Here is a 15793-nt window from a genome sequence, read left to right on the forward strand (position 1 = left end):
GTGTGTGTGTGTGTGTGTGTGTGTGTGTGTGTGTGTGTGTGTGTGATCCCCACCGCATCCCCAGTACGGTGCAAGGCAGGCATGAGGAGGGAGCACTGAGCCCAGGGCATTCCACCTCGCCGGGACCCCGGAGGCGGCAGCGACTTCCTGTGCAGCCCCAAGTGACCGCCTCTTGGGGCTACACCTCCGGGGCGAAACGCAGTGACCATTCCCTTTATAGATGCGAAAACTAGGGCAGCCCAGCGAGGGCCGTGGGTGCCGGCACCTGGGTCTGGAGGTCGGTCGACGCCCGGAGGTCGTTCGGGGTCCTGGGAACCAGGCGGGAGTACCCAAGAGCAGGCTCAGACCCAGTGTGGCGCCTCAGCCTCTAGGTGGCACCGCGTAGCCACACCCGACCTGGGCCAGCACAGAAGGTTTCGCGCCTGCGCAGTGAGAGCGCTCGGCCGCGGAGCCGGCGGGGCGGGGTCGGAGGCGCGCACGCAGGGACGTTGGGGCGGAGCCCCAGCAGGCTGTGCGCCTCTGACAGGCTGCACCGGGGGTAAGAGGCGTTCCTGGGCGGGGCCTCGAGGCCGGTTTGGAATTTTTGGCGCGAGCCGTGTCCGCGCGCGTTCACGGGCCGTTCCCCCTCCGGAGAATCCTCCCGCCCTGGCTTGGGGAGCGGTGGGCCGAAGACCCCGGACCGCTCCGAGAGCTCCTGTGCCCTCCGCCGACCCGGAATCTGGGACCTTGCTGAGCTGCGTCCCGCCCTCCCGCCCCAGGTGAGCCCATACCCGGCCCTGAAGGTTCTCGGGCGGGATCGCCCTCTCCTCCCTTCTACCTTCCTCGCGAGCAACTCCTTGCCCCCTGACAGTCCTTCCCCGGATCTGCCTCACCCCCAACCCCTCCCGCCTCCTTCCTCACCTCTCCGACAGCCCCACCCCTCCCTGGGCCAGCCCTGCCGCGGGCGGCTCCGCCCACTTCCCCTCTAGCGGCTCCTGCCCCTAGACGGTCCTTGCCCTCCTCCTTTCCCGGCCTCCCTCTTTTTCTGGGAGCCCCCTTCCACAGCGACTGCTCCCCCTTTACTCGTCCCTTCCCAGGAAAAGCCCCCACCGACCTTCCATCTACAGCCCCTCCCCCGTGACAGCTGTTCTGCTCAACTTTATTCGCCAGGGTTTCCCCACGCCCGCGGAGGTGAATCAGCTGTGGCCCTGACCAGGAGGAACTCACAGTCTAGTGCGATAGACCGTGGTCAGCAGATGTGTCCTGCCCAGTGAGAGGGTGAGGCCCCTGAAAGCTGCAGAGCTCATCCCGGCCTGGCTTCTGCTCAGGGCCACCCTGGATTCACCGGGAGCCCCTGCTTCTCCTCCCTCCCCATCCCACCCCCAAAGCTGTTTGGCCATGCCAATGGTGCTAGAATGTAAGTGACATTGGGATGATCTGAGAATTGGTTTAAGATACAGGTGCCCAATGTCCCTGAATGTGATATGGCTGGGCCCGGAGGCTCTACTTCTAACCAACACCCTAGGGGTTCCTGACACCCTGGTCCCTCACTTTGAGAAACTCTGGGATGGGATTCCTGAGATGCATAGAGGCAGAGGGAGGGTACCCACAGGCTGTAGGGTGAGTCTTCCCATGCAGGTCCCTGTGGGGTCCCTCCCCTCATGCCTCACTTTCCTAGGCACTGGAGAGTACCCTTCAGATGACTGCTCCCTCCAGTTTCAGTCACTGACTCACCCCCTGCTAAGTATGGAATCTTTTGATACACTGTGGCTCCTTTCAAAATTGGACTTCTCTCCTTTTTTCCTCTTGTTATTCTTTCAATTATAACATTATAGCAACACAGTAGCCCTCTTTGCTCCAATACAAAAGTCACTTACACCTGTGGGACCACTGTATTTTGTGTGTTCTTTCAATTACTACTCAGAGCGTTATTTATTATATATTATTTATTATATAACAGTTACTGAGGGATCTGCATGCCAGACACTAGACTAAGGCTTCCATGAAGTTAGCATTACAGGTCCACAAACCCCTGAGGCCAGGTGTGTTTCAGAATTCAAAATGTCTCCCATTTTAGAAAGCTAATAGGGTACGTGTAACATTTATATGTAACACCATCCATTCATGGGTCTGGGACATCATTTCATAATCAAACACATTAATATTTCTGTCAAGAAATATATTATTATTTTACACTTAGAGGGAAGAATAGGCCAGGTCAGATTTTTCTGCTAAATGAGGTTTGCATGTAGATATCCAGTTGTCCCAGCACCATTTGTTGAGAAGACTGTTTTATTTCTGCTCAATTGTTTTGGCACCCTTGTCAAAATCAATTGACTATAAATGTGAGGGTTTATTTCTGAACTCTCAATTCTATTTCGTTGATCTTCATGTCTATCCTTATGTGAGTACCACACTGTTTTGATTACTGTAGCTTTGTAGTAAGTTTTTTTAATTAATTCATTTATTTATTTTTATTCATTTATTTTTGGCTTTGTTGGGTCTTCATTGCTGTGTGCGGGCTTTCTCTAGTTGCGACAGGGGGGCTACTTTTCATTGTGGTGCGCAGGCTTCTCACTGCAGTGGATTCTGTTATTGCAGAGCGTGGGCTCTAGGCGCACAGGCTTCAGTAGTTGTGGCATGTGGGCTCCAGAGCACAGGCTCAGTAGTTGTGGTGCACGGGCTTCATGTGGGATCTTCCCCGGACCAGGGATCGAACCCGTGTCCCCTGCATTGGTAGGCGGATTCTTAACCACTGCGCCACCAGGGGAGTCCCGCTTTGTAGTAAGTTTTAAAATGGGGAAGTGTGAGTCCTCCGACTTTGTTTTGACTCTTTTGGGTCCTGTTAATTTCCATATGATTTTTAGGATCAGTTTGCCAATTTCTGTAAAGAAGCTACCTGGGATTCTGATAGTGATTGTGCTGAGTCTGTAGATCAATTTGGAGAGTATTATCATTTTATTTATATTGTCTTTGGATCTATGAACATATAATGCCTTTCCATTTATTTAGATCATCTTTAATTTCTTAAAGAAATTGGGGGAAGAAAGAAAAGCAAGTGTATATGTATAATTGTTTTACATTGACCTTCTTTTTTACTATTTCTGGTTCTCTTCATTTGTTCCTGTGGGTTTGAGTTACCATCTGGTGTCATTTTCTAGTCCAATATAATTTTGTTCCCACACACTTAAATCTTTGTGCTGTTATTTGCAAGTATATTACATTTCTATATATTATATGCCCAACAATACAGTTACATACATAGTTTATACAGTTGCTTTTTAAATCAGTTAAAAGAAGAAAGGAGAAAAATATGCGTTTATACTGTCTTTTATATTACATAATTACCTTTACTGGTGCTCTTTCTTTTTTTCATGTATGTTTGAATTACTGTTTGGGATCACATTGTTTCAGCTTGAAGAACTTCCTTTAGTTTTCCTTGTAAAGCAGGTCTGCTAGCAATGCATTCTTTCTGTTTTTGTTTATCTGGGAATCTCTTTTTTGCCTTTATTTATTTTATTTATTATTTTTTTTGCAGTATGAGGGCCTCTCACTGCTGTGGCCTCTCCTGTTGCGGAGCACAGGCTCCGGACACGCAGGCTCAGGGGCCATGGCTCACGGGCCCAGCCGCTCCACGGCACGTGGGATCTTCCCAGACCAGGGCACGAACCCGCGTCCCGTGCATCGGCAGGCAGACTCTCAACCACTGCGCCACCAGGGACGCCCTCTTTATTGCCTTTATTTTTGAAAGATAGTTTCATTGGATATAGGATTCTTGGTTGACAAATTTTCCCCCTAGTGCTTGAATATGTCATCCCACTTCCTTCTGGCCTCCATTGTTTCTTTTGAGAAGTTAACAGTTAATCTTATGGGGGGGGCTTGTCAGTGATGAGTCATTTTCTCTTGCTCCTCTCAAGATTTTCCCCTTGTTTTTGGTTTTCAGCAGTTTTAATATGGTGTGTCTGTGTGTGGATCTCTGCATTTATTCTACTTGAAGTTCATTGAGCTTCTTGGCTATGTTAATATTTTTAAAATCACATTTGGGAAGTTTTAATCCATACTTTTCCAGCTCCTTCTCTTCTCTCCTCTGGTGTACCCATCATGCATATGTTGATTCACTTAATGCTGTCCTAACATTTCTCTGAGATTTGGTTCCCTTTTCTTTGTCTGTATTTCAGATTGCATAATTTCTATCAAACTATCTTCAAGTTCACTGATTATTTCTTCTGCAAGTTCAAATCTATTGTTGAACCCCTCCAGTGAATTTTTTCATTTCAGTGACATTGTACTTTTCAACTATGCATTTGGTTCTTTTATAATTTCTATCTCATTATTGATATTCTCTATTTAATGAGATGTTGTCATTGTGTTTCCTTTACTTCTTCAAGTGTGGTTTCCTTTGGTTCTTTGTACATATTTATAGTGGCTACTGTGAAGTATGTCTGTTAAATCTGACATCTGGTCTCTCTTACAGGGAGTTTTTGCTGTATGTTTTTTTTCCTGTGTATGGGTCACACTCTCCTGCGTCTTTGCATATCTTGTAATTTTTCTTTGACATTTTAGATAGTATGTTGTAGCAACTGTGAATATTGGTTCCTCACCCTACCCCTGGGGGCTTGGGATTGTTTTTGCTTGTTTAAAGTGGCTGGACCACTGTAGTGATGTCTCTTTCCTAAACAATGTGAAGCCTTTGACTTTGCTCCTCAGAGGGCCCAGCCTTGGGCATGTGCACAGTCACCCTGGGACACTAGTGGTTTTAGGGGGGCTCTGTTTGTCTTCTCCCTGATCATACCCAGCTGTCAGGCCCCACCAATTGCTGGATGATTGCTCTGTTGTTTTTGACAATGCCCTGGAACATCAATTGCTCCATAGACTGATCCAGTCAAATTTGGGCTTTAAAGGGGTAGCTTTTTTTTTTTTTTTTTTTTTTTTTGGCTGCGTTGGGTCTTTGTTGCTGCGTGTGGGCTTTCTCTAGCTGTGGTGAGCAGGGGCTACACTTTGTTGCGGTGCTTGGGCTTCTCATTGCCGTGGCTTCTCTCATTGTGGAGCACAGGCTCTAGGTGCATGGGCTTCAGTAGTTGTGGTGCATGTGGGATCTTCCCCTGACTAGGGCTCGAACCCATGTCCCCTGTATTGGCAGGCAGATTCTTAACCACTGTGCCACCAGGGAAGTCCCTAAAGGGGTAGCTTTGGAGTTCAGTGTTTAAGGTTTGTTCTAACCTCAGGAAGCCTCTTCTTAGCTGTCTCTTTCCCCAGTTCTCTCTGGTAAACTAGTTGTCCTGTGGTTCACTTGTAGCAAATGGAGGTATCGGCCTCCTCCTAATTGCTTAGTACCAAAACCTCCACTGATTTTGAGAGGGCCTTTAGGCTTGAACTTCTCACACTCTACTTCTAATCAAGTCACATTTTTGCAGGGAGAGCTTTGGAGCTCTCTGTTTCATGACCTGCCTCTCCCCGGGCAGAATCTCCTGAGCCACAGCTCTGGAGCTGGGGACAGGGACAGTGGTGCCTGTCTCTCTGAGTAGGGGCTGGTGAAAGGAGGAAGCCCCCAGCCTCTCTGCTACACTCAGCTGAAATTTAGCCTCTGCTACATGGAGCTGGAAGCGAAACCCCACTAACTGAGTTTTAGCACCTTAACTACGAAAAAGGAAGCAAGAAAGAAATTTGAAATTCAGACTTTCTTCTTCTTTTTTTTTTTTTTTTTGCGGTACGCGGGCCTCTCACTGTTGTGGCCTCTCCCGTTGCGGAGCACAGGCTCCGGACGCGCAGTCTCAGCTACCATGGCTCACAGGCCTAGCCGCTCCACGTCATGTGGGATCTTCCCGGACTGGGGCACAAACTCGTGTCCCCTGCAGCAGCAGGCGGACTCTCACTGCGCCACCAGGGAAGCCCTTTTTTTTTTTTCAATATATAAATTTATTTATTTATTTATTTTTGGCTGCATTGGGTCTTCGTTGCTGCACGCGGGCTTTCTTTAGTTGCATCGAGCGGGGGCTGCTCTTCATTGCAGTGCACGGGCTTCTCATTGAGGTGGCTTCTCTTGTGGAGCACGGGCTCTAGGTGCGCGGGCTTCAATAGTTGTGGCACATGGGCTTAGTTGCTCCGCAGCATGTGGGATCTTCCCAGACCAGGGATCAAACCCATGTCCCTTGCATTGGCAGGTGGATTTTTAAGCACTGTGCCACCAGGGAAGCCCTAGACTTTCTTTTTTCCTTTGGAATTGGAGATAAAGGATAGCAGACCTGTGTTAATATTTCTACCTTACAGTCTTGGAAGAGGTTGGATTTTTTTTTTTTTTCTGGTTGCACCAGGTCTTAGTTGCGGCCAGAAGCCTCCTTAGTTGTGGCATGCAAACTCTTAGTTGTGGCATGCATGTGGGATCTAGTTCCCTGACCAGCGATTGAACCCGGGCCCCCTGTGTTGGGAGTGCGGAATCTTAACCATTGTGCCACCAGGGAAGTCCCTGGATTTTTTCTTTTTAAGTTTTAATTTTTATTTATTTAGTTTTTTGGCCATGTTTTATTTATTTGTTTGTTTGTTTGTTTGCCATGCCACCCTGCTTGCGGTATGTTAGTTCCCCAACCAGGGATTGAATCCTGGGTCATGGCAGTGAAAGTGCCGAGTCCTAACCACAGGACCGCCAGGGAATTCCCCAAGGTGGGATATTTTAGGGCCAAACAAGGCAGAGGTGTGCACACAGGTATGGTCTGGCTCCAGAACATGCCTTGGTTTAACCTCTGCTGGACTGTGGGAACCTCCAGGACACAACCCTGTGGTTTTCAGTCTATGTGTCTCTAACCCCCAAGGTGCAGGTGACCACCTGCAGGCGTGCATACATTTGTATACCTTTTTCCACCAGGTGCTTGTTGTGCCCACCGCCTCCATGCCTAAAGCAGAGTGTGTGTGTGTGGCATAGACTCGGCTCTCTTCTGCAGCCTCTTTGGGGCCATAGGACCAGGTGCTGTTTTGAGTGACACCCTGTTCTGAACTCTGGGGGCTCCTGTGCTGGACATGCCTGTGCCCGAAGAGGGCACCCCGCCACCCCTGAGTGGCACCCCCGTCCCGGTCCCAGCCTACTTCCGCCATGCAGAACCTGGCTTCTCCCTCAAGAGGTCTCGGGGTCTCAGTCGGAGCCTCCCACCCCGGCCCCCTGCCAAGGGCAGCATCCCCATCAGCCGCCTCTTCCCTCCTCGGACCCCAGGCTGGCACCAGCCCCAGCCCCGGCGGGTGTCGTTCCAAGGCCGAGCCTCCGAGCCCCTGCAGAGCCCCGGGTATGACCCGAGCCGGCCGGAGTCCTTCTTCCAGCAGAGTTTCCACAGGCTCGGCCGCCTGGGCCACGGCTCTTATGGAGAGGTCTTCAAGGTGAGTCAGTGACAGCTCCCCAGGCCTGTCTGGGGTAACCCCCTGCCGCCTCGCCACCCTGGCTGGGATGGGACAGTGTCCTGGGAAGCCTGTTCCCCTCCTTTCCCCTGACGGCCCACCTCTTGGGCTGGCAGGCTCCCCTCAGTGCTGGACTTGGCCGCTTTCTCATAACCCCACATGCAGGCCCCTCTGAGGCCCCCTCAGTACACACTCTCCCCTTGTCCAGAGCCTGGCACGCCTTGCGATGGCTCCCACCTGCCACCTCCTCCTGCCTGGTGCCAGCCGTGTGGGGGTCTTGGCAAGCTCCACAAGGCCCCGGAGCCAGGCCACCTCCCGCCCCCAGTGCAGTGCCCACCCCACCTCCCTCCTGCTGCAAGCACTCAGGCGACACCTCCATGCCACCTTTTGTTTCTTAAAATATATTTTCCAATCATGTATATTTCCTCTAAAATGGTAGTTTTCCTTACACAAGTACTACATGAAGACAATTTTGTTAAAAAGTGCAGAGGCCCCTAGGTCAGGGGAAACCACGGTGATTCTCAGGTGGGCGTTCTTCCTTCCAGACTTTTCTCTGTACTTCTCTGGAATTGACCAGATAGAAACAAACCCATCTCATATGCCGCATGGCAGACCACACTGCCCGTGCTGTTCTGTAGGCAGCTTTTTTACTTAACGCATTCTCCTGGGCTTGTACTTAGAGGTCTGCCCTGTCTCTTCTTTCGCTGGGTCTCCAGCAAACCAGCACCTGGGGTGGAGGTTTGTCCAGCTTTGCTCTTGCACACGTGGGGGTCACTCTAAGGTAGCTGCCATGCCATACCTTCCGCACACGTGAAATCTTAACAGAATCATCTGGGTTGTCCTCCTGAGTGGTTGTTCCCCCTCGCTTCCAGGTGCGCTCCAAGGAAGACGGCCGGCTCTATGCCGTGAAGCGCTGCATGTCACCTTTCCGGGGCCCCAAGGACCGGGCCCGCAAGTTGGCCGAGGTCGGCGGCCATGAGAAGGTGGGGCAGCACCCATGCTGCGTGCGGCTGGAGCAAGCCTGGGAGGAGGGCGGCATCCTATACCTGCAGACAGAGCTGTGTGGGCCCAGCCTACAGCAGCACTGTGAGGCCTGGGGCGCCAGCCTGCCCGAGGCCCAGGTCTGGGGCTACCTGCGGGACATCCTGCTGGCCCTGGCCCACCTGCACAGCCAAGGCCTGGTCCACCTTGACGTCAAGCCCTCCAATATCTTCCTGGGGCCCCGGGACCGCTGCAAGCTGGGTGACTTTGGGCTGCTGGTGGAGCTGGGTGCATCCGGAGCTAGCGAGGCCCAGGAGGGAGACCCTCGCTACATGGCCCCCGAGCTGCTTCAAGGCGCTTATGGGACAGCGGCAGATGTGTTCAGGTAGGGCTCGACGTGGGAGGCTCTTCCTGGTGGGCGGGGGAGTGGTCAGCAGAGGGTCACCATCCTAGCCCAAAGTCAGGAAGACTTGCTGGGAGATGCTTCCCCAAGGGGTTGGGGGTCCCGCCCTCTAGTTGAGAGGGGTCTGGAGAGTTAAGCTAATCAGAGAACCCTCTGGAGCCACTTTACCTGATTCACTTGTCTCTTCACTCATCTCACCACACCTCCAAGGGAGGGACTATTATTACTCCATTCACAGGGGAATTGGGCACAGCAGGTTAAGGGACTTTCCCCCAGTCCACAGTGAGCAGGTGGTGAGGCTGGGCCTGGACCAGGCGCTGGGTTCCAAGGTCCATGCTGGTCACCACTGCTCTGCTTCTGACAGTAGCATCCAGTCACATCAACAGGATGATGAGAATATCACTGTTAACAACAGCGACCAGAGTGCCAGTCCTGTTGGGGCGGGGTGGGGGGGTAGGTGGTGTGTGAGCTACGCTGGGCCCGGGGTCTGTGCTCCATGATATAGTCCCCATCATCAGCCCTGCCGAGACCTTCTTAGGGCCCCCAGCCCCTCCTTCCCCACCTCCCTGGCTCATGGTGGAAGATAGCATCCCTTTCCTACCCTTCTTCTTGGGGGTAGCCTGGGGCTCTGGGTTCTGTGTCTCGAAGTCAACCCTGCCCCTCTTCTGTCCCTGTCCCTCCCAGCCTGGGTCTCACCATCCTGGAGGTGGCGTGCAACATGGAGCTGCCCCATGGTGGGGAGGGCTGGCAGCAGCTGCGCCAGGGCTACCTGCCCCCTGAGTTCACTGCTGGTGAGTGGGAGGAGAGGATTGGAGGGGATGCACTGCCACAGGGAGGGCAGGCTCTCATGGGGGGTGGCTGGTGGCAAGGGACTGCCAGGCTCAAGGCCCCATCACCTCTGATGTGGCCCTGCCCCGGGGACAGGCCTGTCTTCTGAGCTGCGTTCTGTCCTCACCATGATGCTGGAACCTGACCCCAAGCTGCGGGCCACAGCCGAGGCCCTGCTGGCCCTGCCCATGCTCAGGCAGCCGCGGCCCTGGACCGTCCTGTGGTACATGGCTGCCGAGGCCCTCAGTCGAGGGTGGGCCCTGTGGCAGGTAAGCCAGGGAAGGTGATGGGCGGCCCTGCTCTGTTCCTTGGCCCAGGGTCTACCTAGCCTCCCTCGGCCCCCTGTCCCCACAGGCCCTGCTTTCCCTGCTATGCTGGCTCTGGCACGGGTTGGCACACCCTGCCAGCTGGCTGCAGCCCCTGGGTCCACCGGCCACCCCACCTGGCTCGCCGCCCTGCAGCCTCCTCCTGGACAGCAGCCTCGCCAGCAACTGGGATGACGACAGCATAGGGTGGGTGAGGACTCTGGGCAGGCGGCTGGGAGTTGGGGGAGACGGGCCGTCAGCATGGCCAAACCCCATGCCCGAGGCCCAGGCCCCAGCCCCACGGGAATTAGTAGTGAACCGGCATTCCTCCCACAAACCTGGCCCCCATCAAACGCCGGGAAGGAAACCAAGGCTGGTGGGGGTGCGGCCTGGCCTAGTTTGAATGCAGTTGTTTCTTCTAATCTCAGTGTGTGGACCAGGGGCCGTACGGAGCAGGGCGAACTGGCAACCTCACAGTGAGGGTGCTGCCATGCTGGGGAGCAGCACAGGGGCCACAGCACCTGCTGGGAAAGGCAGGCGGTGCAGCCCCCACCCCCCAGAGGCTGCCAGTACCCAAGGGCAAGGTGTTATCCTTCCTCTTAGGGCGCAAAACCCCCAGAGCCTGGTGAGCTCCCGCCCTGGGAGGAATTCCTTAGTCCCACGTGCCTGGTGGCCAAGTGAGAGGCTGTAATTAAGAAACTACTGCAAAGGAAACTACAAGCTTAGGGCAGACAGTTCTCAGAAGGAATCACGCCATTAACCCCTTCCTTACGAGAATGTCACCCCATTGCCATGGGGGCGCTTTATAGCAGGCAAAGTGCCAGATGAGCTTCAGATACCACAAGGTCATTTCAAAGTCAGCTCAGTCAGAGCCCATGTGTTCTGAAAAGGGACAGAGGTGGCATTTGAGTGTGGTCAGGTAGACTTTAGAAGTTGTCAGAGTGTTCTTTCAATGTCCACCAATGCCCATTGTCCGAGAATGGCACCTGCCTGTGTCAGGCAGGAGCTCGGAGCCCGCATAGGGTCAGGATTGGTGTTGCTGCTCCCACCCAGCCGTGGCCTCCTCCCTTCCCCTCAACACCCTGCTTGTCTTGCCTACCCCCCGCAGGCCCTCGCTCTCTCCAGAGGCCATCCTGGCCAGTGCTGCCGGGAGCACCTCCACCCCCTGCAGTGGCTCCCCTGCCTCCCGGGGCAGGTACACGCTGAGGTGAGCGGGCCCAGGGTCCCAGGGGGTGGGAGGGGGCAGCTTTTGGATCCTGAGAGTCATTTCTCTTTCTTCTCTCCCCCTAGGGATTCTCTGGACCTAAGTGACGTTGACTCAGAGCCTCCACAGGGCACCTTCCCCGCCTTTGAGCCTCGGAACCTCCTCAGCCTGTTTGAGGACTCACTGGGCCCAACCTGAGCCCACAGGCCCAGACTCGGCACTTTTAACCTCTTAGCCCCTTCCCTCCATCCTCCTGGAGGCTGGGGTCCGTCTGGAAACTCCAGTGGTCCCTTCTGCCTGGCCGTGTCTAATAAAAGGTATTTGAATCTTGGGAGTACCCAAGCTTGCTTGCATGGCAACACGGCGCTTACTGACGTTGCCCAGGGTCTGAGGCCCCTGCGACGGCCCAAGGTTGAGCTCTGCTGCAAGGCCCCAAGCCCCAGGCTGGCAGATTGGAGCTGGGAGTCACCCACTGTGTGGAGCAAAGATTTCCTGAGCAGGCATGTCCCTGCTGGGCAGGTCAAGCTTTCAGAGCACTCAGGGTGGAGGGTGCCCTCAGTCCAGTGGGGCTTGGGTCCGGGGCCATTCAGCTCTTTACATCTCTGTGCCAGTTGCTTGGAAAAAGCAGCAGCCACCACCCTCCTGCCCCTAGGTCCTGGGATAAGAGGCTAGTCCTGTTGTCCAGACCCCTCATTCCAGTCTCTGGACAGCAGGGAGAACGGGCTGCTGGGAGGGCCAGCATGCAGGGTGGACAGACAGAGGGCAGGAGGCTGGGCTAGGCAGCTGTGAGGTGCCTTATGTGAGGGTCAGGGTGGGTGATGGCTCTGGGCTGGCAGGATCCCAACTGTCCCTTTGGCCCAAACCTCACAGGTCACAGAGGGTAAAAACAGGCCCAGAGAAGGGAAGGTTTCCTTTCAGCCTATAAGTCCCGTGGAAGAAGGCAGGAAGGGGAAGTGGAGATCCAACGTGTGAGTAAAAGAGGCTAGTCCACAGGGAAGAATGGATGAACAGACGAGGGCTCCCCGCTAGGAAGTCCCATTTGCTGGAAGCATCCAGGGAGCCAGCATGGTGCTGTTGGCCCTAGAAGACTGTGAGCAGGCCGGCATGGCGGGCGGGAGGTGGCTCAGTCCAGGGGGCAGATGTGCCGGGCGGCCCAGAGCAGGTCAGGCACGACGCCAGCGTGCAGCTGGAGGATGGAGCCCACGCTGAGCAGGTGCATGATCTGGTGTGAGTTACCCCAGTAGTCGAAGCGGCCCGGTCCCCAGCGCTCTGGCAGGCGGGCCACGTTCACCAGCCCCCCAAGCAGTGCCAGTGCATCCATGCGCAGGTAGCAGCGCAGGGAGCCTGGAGCCCCAGAGCCCAGCCCCACTCCCCGGGCCCCAAACATCAGGAGGCGGGCGCCAGCCTGCCAGCCAAAAGCGCGGAGCCGGCTACTGGTGGAGGGGGCGGTGAGGGCCCGCCAGCCTGCCACACCCGACAACACGGTGTAGGCCACCAGGGCAGCTGGGCGCAGCCAGGGCCTGCAGGCCAGGGTGCAGTGGATGATGGGCAGGGCCCCTGCACAGAGGAGAGAGGCAGGAGAGGGCACATCAGTCTGGGGATCCACCTGCCCTTGTCCCTTTTTTTTTTCTTCCAGTTTCCCTGATACCTGCCCTTTCTATCTCAGGCTCATGTGAGTGTACCCAACCCCCAGCTCCCATCCTTCAAGCCCTCCGCCCCCCACCCCATCCCTTGGCTCACCGAGGGTGTTGACGAGGCAGACCCCACACATATCCAGGGCAAGGAGCCGAGTGTACACAGGGCTGCCCCCTTTGTGGCACATGAAGAGGTGATAGAGCACAGAGCCTGCAGGGGGTGCCAGGCAGGCTACACAGTGTGTGCCCCACAGCCAGCCATCCTTGCCCAGCTGACCCCAGGGCAAGGTCATGGGCAGCAGCACCAGGAAGCCCAGCAGGGCCAGCCCTGGGGGAGGGAGACAGTTTTCCATCAGACAGCTTCAGCAGTGAGGACAAGTCATGTCCTCAATGAGGCCACACGCTAGAGGGATGGGAGCAAGACAGGTCCTGACAAGGCTGTTGGCCAACTCTTGGCCGGCCCTGGACAGAGGCAGGCTCTGGGCTTTCAGTAACTTTATTTAGCAGAGCTCACAATAGTTCTGGGAAGGGGAGACCATTATTCCCACTTTATAGGTGAGGAAACTGAGTAACCTGCCCCAGGGAACCCCAGCAAGTAAGCAATGAAGCAGCACAGAGCCCTGGGCAGTCTGACTCCCAAGCTGGTCTCACCCTTGCAGCCACCACACCACTTCCCAGGAAAGCAGGGGGCCCCCACTCCCCAATCTGGCCTAGGTATATATCAGCAGAAGCCAGAGGGGGCATGATCTCAAGGTGAGTTCTGAATCCGACATGTAGGCAATGACAACAGATCCCAGGGCCACTTATCTTGCTCCTGCCAATCCCTATGTCCTCTCCTCTCCAGAAGGGACCAGACAGATGGAGGCTGTGGGCCTTTTTGTCCACCAGAGCAGGTGAGGCCAGGCAGGGCAGGGGGCTGAAAGAACCCTGTTCCATCTTCTACCCAGGCACCTTTTCAGGGAGTTCCAGTCCTCCCAGTCCAGGTCTTCAGAACCATTCCTACCACTTCCTGCAGGCACTTTGGCATTGCCCTCACATGGGTCAAAGGTCGGCACTGGCAGGCTGTGGCCGCTGACTGCCCACTCTTGGCAGGGTCTAGCCAGGCCACAGTCCCCCTGGGGGCAGGTACCAAGGCTGGTCCCAGCGCACTCAGGGCACCTCTATCCACCCGGGTAGGCCAAGGACGGGCAGGGCTGTGTCAGCACAGTTCCGCGGGGCCGCGGAGGAGGGGCCCGGGGCGGGGTCGGAGGGGGGGGAGGAGCCGCCACCAGGCGGAGCCCGGCGGCTGGGCTGCTATGGGCGGGCGGGGGCGGCAGGGCGGCCGGGGCCTAGCTTCTCCTCCTGGGCCCCTCCTCGCCAAAGTCAACACCCATCTCCGGGACGGGTGCTGGCGGTAGAGGGTGCCAGGGCGCAGGGATTACGAAGCGGCCGGAAACCAGATTCCTTATTCCCAGGGCTCAGAGGGATTAAGCGGATTCGGTCTCCGACTCTGCTTCCCTCGCCTGCCCCGGGGGCCCCGCCGGGGGAGCAGACGCGGGCAGCGACGATCGGCACAATGGCAGCTTTGTCACCACGGCTCCTGGCCGTGCCAGGGCCGGGGCAGCCCAGGACCTGGGCGCTGGGGCTCTCCTCGGCCTTCGGGCCCCCGGTCCGGCGCGGGCAGGGCTGCCGCGGATGGGGGATGAGGGGCGCGGCTCACCGTGCGTGTAGATGTTGCCCAGCTCGTTGTGCATGTAGAAGAGGCTACGCAGGCAGCCCGAGCCGCTGCTGGCCGGCCGGTAGCCGGTGAGCACGAACTTGTTGAACTGCAGGTGCGGCGGCGAGCTGGCCCAGTCCAGCAGGCGCGGCCCGGCCAGGAACGCCATGGCCCGGCCGGGCGAAGTCGGTCCGCGCTCCTCTTGCCCCCGGGTCTCCTCAGCGGGCCAACAGCACCCGGAGCCTCATCCCTGCGCCCGCCCACCTCCCAGTGCTCGGTCCGCGCACGCGCTGGTCCGGGGGTCCCGGCCCGTGCCCCGCTGCGCACGCGCGAGCCCCGCGACCCCACGCCTGGGCGGAGGCCGGGGACGCACAGGAATCCGGAGCGCAGTGCGGCTGGCAGGCGCTGTGCAGGGACAGCTCGCGGCGGCTGCTGTGGCGGCGGCAGCGGCCAGTAGTCTCTGGGCTGCCGGGAGGACGGGCGCGGCCGGACGCGGGAGGGGACGCCAGGCTCCGCCCCAGCTGCTCGCCCCCGCCATCCCGCCAGGGTTTCGCGCTCTGGGCTCCTGACGTCGCGGCTGCGAGGGCCAATGGGCGCGGCCGACTGGGAGGTTCCTCCCGGCAGCCGCCCAGACCTTCAGCGTCTTAGCATAATATATGCGGTCCCAGTCTTATTTGCATGGGGTTCCTGTTGGATTGGGACCCGACTTTCTGGGTCCCGGTGGCTCGCGTTCCCTTGCAGTTTGCGCCCGGGCTTTTCGCGCTACCCCCAGGTTGACTCACCCTTGGGCCTTCACCCTCCCGGGCACAGCCCCTCCACCCTGCAGCACCCCACAGCCCGGTCTCTGTCCAAGGTGCTGCCGACCCGGGATTTTCGGACGGGCCAGGTCTAGAGCCGGCGCGCCCCTACTCCACGGGTGATATCTCCACTCGCCCGACTTCCCCGGAGCGCAGCAAGGCGTGCCGAGATGCCCGGGCCTCTAGGGGTGTGCCTGACGTGCCCGGAGCCCTCCAGTGAGGCCCTGCCCTTCGGGCCAGGCTTCTTCGAGCTTGGTCTGGGCCAAAGTCGCTCACTGTTCAAGCCAAAGGCGCATCTTCGGCCCCGCCCAGGACGGGCAGGAAACGGAGAGGGAGAGAGGGCAGGAGGCCAGGGAAGAAAGTTCGGTCCCCACCAGGGTTCATCCTAAATCAGGTCTACGAAGGCATCCCTTCTTCTGCTTAACCCTGCTGACAACCGGCCTCCACCTCCTCCCCTTCTCCAGGACCCCGCCCACTCATCCTTCCGCCTCCGCGGTTCCTCTGCATTCCAGGCTGCTACATGAAACTCTTTGCGATGAACGCCTTTAACTTGCATGTACACAACCACTCTTGGCACTGTACCCTC

At 56.7% G+C, this 15793-nt stretch overlaps 2 protein-coding genes across 4 annotated transcripts; one reads left to right on the top strand and one right to left on the bottom strand.

The window, feature by feature from the left end:
• Nucleotides 1–29: 29 nt before the first annotated feature.
• PKMYT1 (protein kinase, membrane associated tyrosine/threonine 1) lies at nucleotides 30–11298 on the top strand. Of its 2 annotated transcripts, none has more exons than XM_027117699.1 (9): nucleotides 30–758; nucleotides 1150–1396; nucleotides 6839–7341; nucleotides 8232–8725; nucleotides 9428–9534; nucleotides 9668–9840; nucleotides 9926–10083; nucleotides 10985–11083; nucleotides 11167–11298. In XM_027117699.1, the coding sequence occupies exons 3-9, from the start codon at nucleotides 6991–6993 to the stop codon at nucleotides 11276–11278; spliced, it is 1494 nt and encodes a 497-aa protein (XP_026973500.1). In that variant the 5' UTR covers nucleotides 30–758; nucleotides 1150–1396; nucleotides 6839–6990; the 3' UTR covers nucleotides 11279–11298. The 2 variants fall into 2 exon arrangements, with proteins under 2 accessions (XP_026973500.1, XP_026973501.1); XM_027117700.1 differs by having other exon boundaries at nucleotides 1150–1257.
• PAQR4 (progestin and adipoQ receptor family member 4) lies at nucleotides 11124–15709 on the bottom strand. Of its 2 annotated transcripts, XM_027117701.1 has the most exons (3): nucleotides 14414–15709; nucleotides 12821–13042; nucleotides 11124–12637 (listed from the first exon to the last, which is right to left on the bottom strand). In XM_027117701.1, exons 1-3 carry the CDS (start codon nucleotides 14577–14579, stop codon nucleotides 12204–12206), a joined length of 822 nt encoding a protein of 273 aa, XP_026973502.1. In that variant the 5' UTR covers nucleotides 14580–15709; the 3' UTR covers nucleotides 11124–12203. The 2 variants fall into 2 exon arrangements, with proteins under 2 accessions (XP_026973502.1, XP_026973503.1); XM_027117702.1 differs by lacking the exon at nucleotides 12821–13042.
• Nucleotides 15710–15793: the final 84 nt, after the last annotated feature.

This window comes from Aethalodelphis obliquidens, unplaced genomic scaffold (genome assembly GCF_003676395.1).
Source record: "Aethalodelphis obliquidens isolate GAN/ISIS:26980383/991018 unplaced genomic scaffold, ASM367639v1 scaffold18, whole genome shotgun sequence".
NCBI classification, from domain to species: Eukaryota; Metazoa; Chordata; class Mammalia; order Artiodactyla; family Delphinidae; genus Aethalodelphis; species Aethalodelphis obliquidens.

What these genes read in the sequence shown, in the direction of transcription:
- PAQR4 (XM_027117701.1), bottom strand. Translation starts at nt 14,579, where the DNA reads ATGGCGTTCCTGGCCGGGCCGCGCCTGCTGGACTGGGCCAGCTCGCCG. An exon ending in GGGCAACATCTACACGCACG is followed by an intron (nt 13,043 to 14,413) that starts GTGAGCCGCGCC and finishes TCCCTCCCCCAG; the next exon opens with GGCTGGCCCTGCTGGGCTTC. An exon ending in CTGCCTCGTCAACACCCTCG is followed by an intron (nt 12,638 to 12,820) that starts GTGAGCCAAGGG and finishes TCCTCTGTGCAG; the next exon opens with GGGCCCTGCCCATCATCCAC.
- PKMYT1 (XM_027117699.1), top strand. Translation starts at nt 6,991, where the DNA reads ATGCCTGTGCCCGAAGAGGGCACCCCGCCACCCCTGAGTGGCACCCCC. An exon ending in GAGGGTGGGCCCTGTGGCAG is followed by an intron (nt 9,841 to 9,925) that starts GTAAGCCAGGGA and finishes CTGTCCCCACAG; the next exon opens with GCCCTGCTTTCCCTGCTATG. An exon ending in CGGGGCAGGTACACGCTGAG is followed by an intron (nt 11,084 to 11,166) that starts GTGAGCGGGCCC and finishes CTCTCCCCCTAG; the next exon opens with GGATTCTCTGGACCTAAGTG.